The sequence below is a fragment of the Mastomys coucha genome, unplaced genomic scaffold, assembly GCF_008632895.1.
Source record: "Mastomys coucha isolate ucsf_1 unplaced genomic scaffold, UCSF_Mcou_1 pScaffold16, whole genome shotgun sequence".
Classification (NCBI taxonomy): Eukaryota; Metazoa; Chordata; class Mammalia; order Rodentia; family Muridae; genus Mastomys; species Mastomys coucha.
In genome coordinates, this window is record NW_022196898.1 from 48,836,445 (window position 1) to 48,844,418 (window position 7,974).

Below are 7,974 nucleotides of genomic sequence, written 5' to 3' on the forward strand. Positions count from 1 at the left end.
TCGCCCATTCTTTATTCACAGGTTGTGACCCTCCTCGTTCCCCCGAATAACTTGACCTGCAGGCCAGGCCAATTAAGATCTTAGTAAGTCTTACATTGTATTCTAGGCAGCACACTGACAACCCCAAATGCACATGACTTAAGGGTGATTTCTTCACCATAGTTTAGGTGTGGTGGGTGAAGGAGATACACTCAAGACCAATTCTGACAAAATGATTGATGGTCCAAATTAGGTTCAGCATCCCTGTTCTTTCTGCCTCCTCTCCATGATCCTTCTGGAGACAGTGGGGGATCACTGAAACAATGTTGTCTGGACATGAAAGGCCACTGCATATATGAACATGACTTCCACATAAGATCAAGTCAGCCAAGTCCTGGCACGGATGGGAGGGGGCTTTATAAATTCCCACTCCATGTTGTAAGAGGTCCTGGAGACTGATGGCTGCTAGGGAAGGGTCGTTTTCCTCAAGGGATGCAGCGACTTCTGATAGGCTACCAGTGTTCCAGTGCATGGCCCTGTGTACATACTGTGTCAGCATTGTATAGAGTCAGTGGGTGGTTAAAAGAGTTCATCAAGTTGGGAGGAAAAACTTGGGTGGTAGTGGAGGATAAGGTATGAAATTCTCAAACATTTTTTAAAGAAAAACGAGAATCTTTTGTCTAGTGGTATTTACCCTTCCTAAGGCCACAATATCTTCTCTTCAGTTTGTATCTCCAGCAGGTTCACAGAAATACCAAGAAGAAACATTCAGAAAGCTGCCCAGGATGTCCTGTTTCCTTAGATCACTTCTCTCCATGCTCCACCAGCCAGAACTCTGTAATGTGGACCCTACCAGGTGCTCTCTGGTGCTCCAAGGAAAAGGAGATGGATGAACACACAGCATCACCTCTGTGCATTGCTGAAGGTGTTTATTAAGACTATACCAATGATAACACAATGTGGTACAATGACAGAAACTAAATGACACAACAGCATTAAATGCCGATGGAACTAAAATGGACATAAACATTAAATAATGCAAATACTATATGATAGAAATACTGTGATATCAAGTGACACAGTGATGAAACTGAGTGACACAGCCACACTGATGTTGATACACTCCTAAATGAAACCATGATGCACAGGCTAACCGACAGATGCTAGATGATACCATGATTAATATTCACAATCTGTTTATATGTGAACTATCTTGACCCTAAACCTGCCTGGATTCAGCCAGCCACATAGGGATGGTTGGTTACAGGATCTACCCTCTTCTCAGCTCACAGAGGCTTACAAGGAGCAGCCTGCCAGCAGGGAAACAGGACAGGCCTACATAGACAAGGTAATAAGACCAGGTCTGCCATCAGCCCCAAACATGGCAACACAGGGCTTTGTGGCTGTTTCACAGACAGGGTCTTACCATGTAATTAAGGCTGCCAAAGAGATCACTGTTAGCCAGGCTAACCTTAGACTCAAGATCCTCTTGCCTTTGCCTCCAAAGTCTAGCATTATAAGCACGTGTCACTATGCTTGTAATGACTTGCTGAGCTTTACACCAAAGCACTCATACAGTTCTTCCAGACTTATCTTCCCAGACCATCTAACGCCAAAGCTTTCATTGGTTTTACTTTGTTTTTCTAAGAAAGACATGATCTCATTCTGTAGCCCAGGCTGGCCTGAAATTTACTCTGTAGCATAAACAGGCCTCTACTTCACAATGCCCACTAGCCTCTCAGGTGCTGGGAATTATGGACTACATGGCTGGCTTCCAAAGCACTTTTGTGCTTTGTTTTGAGAAAGAGTCTATAACAGGCCAAAGTGGAACTCTCCATCTTCTTGCTGGATTATAGGCATGTACCAACATGCCAGGCTTAATTCTGAAATAACCAAATGCTTTCTATGGCGCACATTACACAAGTTGAGTGATAAACATGTTTGATCCTGGCATAGGAACAAGCCTCACTTTGAGTAAGATGAAATCTAAGACTCCAGGATCATGGAAAGAGCATCACTCCAGACCCTGGTACACACTGGCAGCAGCAGAGGAAGCTAGATGCCAAAGAGGATCTTGAGGTCAGCCAGTGTGAGCTTGGTGACAGGTCCTCCGGATCCTGAAAGGACCTGTTTTGCCAAATCTTTCTTTTTTTCTTGGAGCTGTAAGATCTTCTCTTCCACTGTCCCCTCACAGACAAACCTAAGAGCAAATGATAACAAACATGAGAGCCCAAGTGGCTCACCACAGCATGCCTTCCAACTACACTCCACTTCAGTTTTAAAGAAGACTGTTCATGTGTCCCTGGGATAGTGCAGAGTCGAGAATCCATACAACTTCACTGAATATGTTGTTTAAAGTGATGCATTCATACTTTCTTTCTCAAGTGAGGGTGACTGCAGAAGGTATTTCTAACTAAAACAAATACAGAGGCCCAGCTTTTACCCAGACTCTATCTTGACAAGGTCAAAAGGCCTTCTGACAGTGTCTGCGTGTCTTTTATTTTAAGTGGAGAGTGTCTAACCTCTTAGCTAATCCATAGCATAGCCAGGCTTTTCAAATTGAAGAAGTCACCCTGCTGCCACTCAAGTACTAACTAAGTCTGTATTTATCTATACATATACCATGCCTGAGAGAAGTGACCAAGCAAGAGTGTGTCCAGGGTCCAAAAGGCAGTCTGTGCAGGGCAGTCAAGGAAGGCTCCATCAGAGTTAACTCTTAATGTGAAGCATGTAGGATGACCAGGGCTCGCTAGACAGCATGGAGTAGGCACACGTCTCAGGGAATGAGAACATGTACAAACTGTGGCTGAGCTTCAGAACGTGGTATGTTTAATTAAGGATCCTGCTGTCCAGTCAAGTCTACTGGTGGCAAAAGTTCAGGAGCTGTGAGCCAGATCCCCAGTGGTTGTCCTGACATGCCAAGACACTAAGAGTAAAGCCACAGGAAGTGAGCTGTTGAAGGTGTGACAGGTCCTCGAGATGATGAGTTAGGAAGAGCCTTCTGCTGGCAATGCAGAGGACAAGAATCAGCAGACGGGAAAGGGAGCTGGCATGGGGATGGAAGGGAAGCATAGTTACAAGTTTAGAAAGCACAGCTAAAGGCTGTGGCGTGGGAAGAGAGAGGAAGGAGTCTAGTTCCTGCCTGTGTGCTAGATAAGCGGATGCTATTCACCCAGAGGATGTACATGCACATCCCAAGGCAGAGGAAGCAAGATTTCAGATTAGATTTTTTATCCTGGAGGGTGTAGTTACACTTGGCACACTCAGGTACTCAGTAAGTTTTCATGTTGCTATTTGAGCATACACACTGATGAAGATAGATGAGTACTTGCACACTTAGGCTTAGATGTTCAGCAGGGATCTGGATACCCAGGTGCAAGTTTAGGAAACAGTGGAACTAAAAATAGAGATTTGGGACTTATGAGCAGAAAAGAGAACTAAAGACGGGAAAACCAATTATCACTGAACTTGATTGCTTCCGACACACACACACACACACATACACACACACACACACACACACACACACACACACACACAAAACTAGGATACAGGAATTTCTTTGCAGCTTTTCTTTATGACTGAGATTATGCCATACTAAAAGTTAAAAAAAGACCAGGGGAAGGGTGGGCATGGGAGACACCTTCCACATATGCCTCCTTGGTGAGCTGTGGCTTGCTCTCTAGCTATGGCCAGCAAGGTTACTTCAGACGGTTTCACTCCTTCCTGACTAGAGTTCCTGAGGCGAGCCTGAGGAACATCGTTAGTGCTGTGATGACCACGCCCTTTACAGTCTATGAAAATACTCCCAGGAAAAGCTCTCACAAAGGGAGATGCTGAGAGGAGGCCTGGTGCCTTCGCTTACCTGTGTATAACAACATCCTTTTCCTGTCCTACACGGTAAATCCGGTCACAAGCTTGGTCTTCAAGTGAGGGATTCCTGTTTGAGGAGAGATGTAACTCAGAAACACAAACATCCTACACAGGACTGACAAACAATGGCCTACTGCCCAGTCCAAACCACAGTCCTTTTTTATATGCTTCTTTAGCTAAAAGTAGTCATTACATTCTCAAAGGGGCTTAAGAAAACAACACAAAACAAAGGATATGCAACAGAAACCTACGTGCCTTGCAAAGCCTGAGATGCTTATTGAAGTGTCAGCTCCATCTAGGAGACACTGACTGTGCAGGTCACCTAACCACAACCAGTGGCTGCCTATATGTTACCTATAGCACCTGGCTTCAGAACGTGCCTGGAAACATAAGAGCTGGTTAAGAGTCTCAAATATTTCTTTCAACGTTAGTGTTCAGTGAAGTCAATTTAAAGAGGTGTAATTTGTTCTCTTATGAAGTCTCATTATCAGCTCTAAATTAACCTCATCTTACCTCTTTAGAACTGGGGTAGCATTTCTTTCTCTATCTCAAGACTGCTGTAATTCCTAGCATGTTTTTCTCACTTCTTTGTCTATGAGAATCCTAAGTAAACCCACACATTCTCCACAAAGGTAGCAAGTTGGCCTCTTTGCACCATATGAGGCTGCACGGAGAATTAGACACATCATCCTGGAAACAGTGCCTAGTACAAAGTACCTTGGTACAGGCCTGACATCTCAGCACTCTCCAACACTGGGGCAGGAGGATGAAAATACCAGGCTTGCCTGCACAACTGGTGAAACCCTATCTTGAAGTAAAAGTGAGCTAGGTGTGCAAGGCCCTGGGCTCTGCCCCAGAACTGCAGAGCAAGTAAAACAAAGCCCTGCTGCAATGGCAGTTTGCCTGGGCAGAACATCAGAGCCTGGCACTGTGAGACTCCACCTGGCCATATGTGACTTCATCTGTCCAGTACCAGCAGGGGCACATACCAAGCCTGACTGGCAGCACACACATCCTGAAGCAAAGGCTGGATATAACAAGCATTACCATCACAAGTAGAAAACCCCGCTTCTTCCTCCTGGAGTAAGGTTTCTAATCTAAGGTTGTGACTTCCCTCATTCCTCAAGAACTATGTCTGAAAAATAGTAGTCTAGGGACATCAAGCTTAGTGGTGTAGCTTGGTCATGAGAAAAACAAAACAAAACAAAACTGTAATCCTTGGTTTTTTGTTTGCTAGTTTTGCTTTTTGAGACAGGGTTTCTCTGTGTAGCTCTGGCTGTCCTGGAACTCACTCTATAGACCAGGCTGGCCTCAAACTCTAGAGATCCACCTGCCTCTGCCTTACATGCCATTTAGACGGGGCCATACAGAATGTCGCCATGACTTTCTAAAAGGCACTGTCAGACTGCTGCCCTCTGACCACTGCTTTCCCTGATGCTGGGACAGGAACATCCTGAAGTTACCAGTGCATGTCCAGAAGGAAAAGGTGGTTTCCTCCAGTCAGATTGAGTCCAACACCGCCAGCCAAGAGGGAGATCAGCATGACCTTCAAATGGAAACACGATATTAAACTTCCACACACCTGGCCTTAGAGTGCAGTGGCCACAATCTGGGTCTTCAGTGCCCCAAAAGCCAAGTGGCAAAGACTTGGCCCCATCATGGCACTAGATCAAAGGTGGTGGAAGCTTTATGGGGTCAGTACCATTGGTCTTCAGGTCACTGGGAACTTCCACTTCCTTTGGCCCCTGACTCTATCTTCTTTACTTCCCTGTCGAGATGTGTGCTTGTTTCCCTCCACACATTCCTGCCATGATACCACTCAAAAGCAGGACCACTAAAAACCTCAAAACCACAAGCCCAAAGCAGCCCTTTCTCCTTATAGGGGGCGTTTGTAGGAACAGAAAGAGAGCTAACCAGCACCTTTCCATCTCTAGTTCAAAATGGTCAAAACACACAAGAAACACATTCCTTTCAAACTTCCCCACGGTGTAATGTTTTGAATCATCAACCTGCCATTCTTCATACCTCACCTTTGGAAAAATTCCATCTCACATGAGGGTCAACTGCCAAAGTATGTGAACACTGTAATTCTGATCCTTGGGTGGTCGACTTTGCATTAAATTATAACTAGTCTTGAGACCATGCCCCCACAGCTACATTATCCCTCCTTCCATTCAGCTAGTACTTCCTAAATCCTTCTTAGCTATGCCAGAAGCTAAGGCCCTGTTCTCCTCATCTTCCTTCCAAAGCCACGTACCCTACAAGGCTTCCTGCTCTGCAAAGATTCTCCCACCCCAGCCTGTTCTGAGGACGCGCAAGTTTATTCTCACAAGTTACTCTCTTTAGATCACTTGTGCACCTTGGCACAGATCCGCAGTGAGTGTCTTATGAACTTATAAACATTTGGAAGGATCAAGGCTAAATACTTTTTAAGTTAAGCTGCTACACTCTGCTGCTTTATAACTGAGAACAGTTTGTCCCTCAGCTTCACAGGCCTGCTGCGCCCAGTTCCTACCTGTGGTCCCTGGGAGTGGTTAAATGCCTCCACCAAGTCCATTCTCTGTTTGGGGTTGACCGAGCCATCGATGGTGGCGTACGTCAGTCGGTTCTTCTTTAGGTGCAGTGCTACTACCTGCAGCATGCTGGTCCACTGAGAGACAATGACACTAGAGGGGAGAGAAACCAAAACCAAGAAGACTAAGCAGTCTCCCCTGCAGGCTGTAACCCACTAGCCTCAAGATTAGTTACAAAATGTACACAAGAAGAATGGCAAGGTCATGCTGTACTTCGGACAGTGTCCCCCAAGGACCTATGTGTAAAGGCTTGGTCCTGGGGTGGCAGTGTGGGGAGCTGTGAATGGTTATGAGGTAGAGCCTGGGGGAGGCAGTCCTCCAAGAAGACTGCAGAACTCCTCTCTTTTTCCCTGCTTCCCACCTTGACATGTGACTACTTGTTCACACATGGACCCCTGCGAATGCTGTTTACCCCTTCAGCCTAAGCCAATGGGAGCATCTAATCATAACTGAAGCATCCGGAGCCACGGGCTAAAAATCTGTGGTCTTCTCAAGAGCCTCCCGTGAGGCCTTTCCCAGTAGAGGCATGATTACTGTACTACAGGCACATGATTTAAGGTCCTGGTGTAAGTTTATAATCCATCTGTTTCTAAGCCTCACTCTCATTTGGTGGTACTCAGAAAAAAACGACTGGCTAGGCTAAGTAATGATGTCTGCTGTCTTTTGTTTGGGGTACTAGTGTTCATCTAAAAACCTGTGGTCCTGCAGAAAGGGGTACTAGCTCGACCTGTGACCACCCGACACATGTCTCAACCAGAGCTTTAACAATTTTATAAGGAACTATTATTTCATGTCTACAAAGGCATCTGTGTAGTAGTCGTATCTGTGTGCATGTGTTACACTATACATGTGACTAACAGCAGAGGACAACACGAGCCCGACTCTAAGCACCAGGCAAGCAGCTCAGCAGCAGCCCTGCCCTGCCCTGCTCCCCTCTCATGCTTCTCTTCTTCTACAGTTTCAGATATCACCCTCCCCAGATCCTCAGGGCTGGGGTAAGCCAGGGATCTCATTCAATGCACATCACAGTATTTTAATTAGAAGTTACAGGAGTGTGTTCTGTGGGGCATGACCTAAGTAAGCTAAAACTTGAGACCCTCAACTTCCCATGCAGAAGCGGTGGGATGACGCTCACCTCTTTGGTGACCCTGGGCCTTTTCGGATGGCCTCCAGTTCTGCCAGCAGAGAAGACACCTGGGAAAGGCCATATAACATTGCAGTTTAAGCCATTTGCTTTCTCTCATCTCTCCCTGAATTACAGACAACGTCCAGGACAGCCTCTGTGCTTCTGGCCTGGCCCGCCTACTCACTCTCCTGTGGCTGGGAAGCTAGTTCCTAAATGTAAGCAGGCTGCCCTCTTCCCCCATGACATCCTACTGAGGATAAAGCCTACATGGCTAAAATGGCCTGTTGTGTCTATGCTGCTCTGGCCTCTGCACTGGTCATTCCTCACTATCCACTCCTCAAAGGACACATCAATCAGTCATGCTGAAATTTTACTTTAGATTTTTCTTTTCTTCTAATTTTGTTTTTTTGTTTTTTTTTTTTT

The 7,974-nt window shown here is 45.8% G+C and overlaps 1 protein-coding gene across 1 annotated transcript in view; it reads right to left on the reverse strand.

Annotated features, from left to right (window-relative positions):
* Positions 1-891: 891 nt before the first annotated feature.
* Positions 892-7,974, reverse strand: part of Ttf2 (transcription termination factor 2) — a 30,462-nt gene continuing 23,379 nt past the window's right edge. Inside the window, exons 19-23 of the mRNA XM_031374979.1 lie at positions 7,561-7,619; positions 6,368-6,518; positions 5,316-5,398; positions 3,845-3,919; positions 892-2,179 (exon numbers count right to left, since the gene is read on the reverse strand). Coding sequence (XP_031230839.1) covers positions 2,035-2,179; positions 3,845-3,919; positions 5,316-5,398; positions 6,368-6,518; positions 7,561-7,619 — 513 coding nt within the window. The 3' untranslated portion in view covers positions 892-2,034. The remainder of the gene's footprint in view (positions 2,180-3,844; positions 3,920-5,315; positions 5,399-6,367; positions 6,519-7,560; positions 7,620-7,974) is intronic.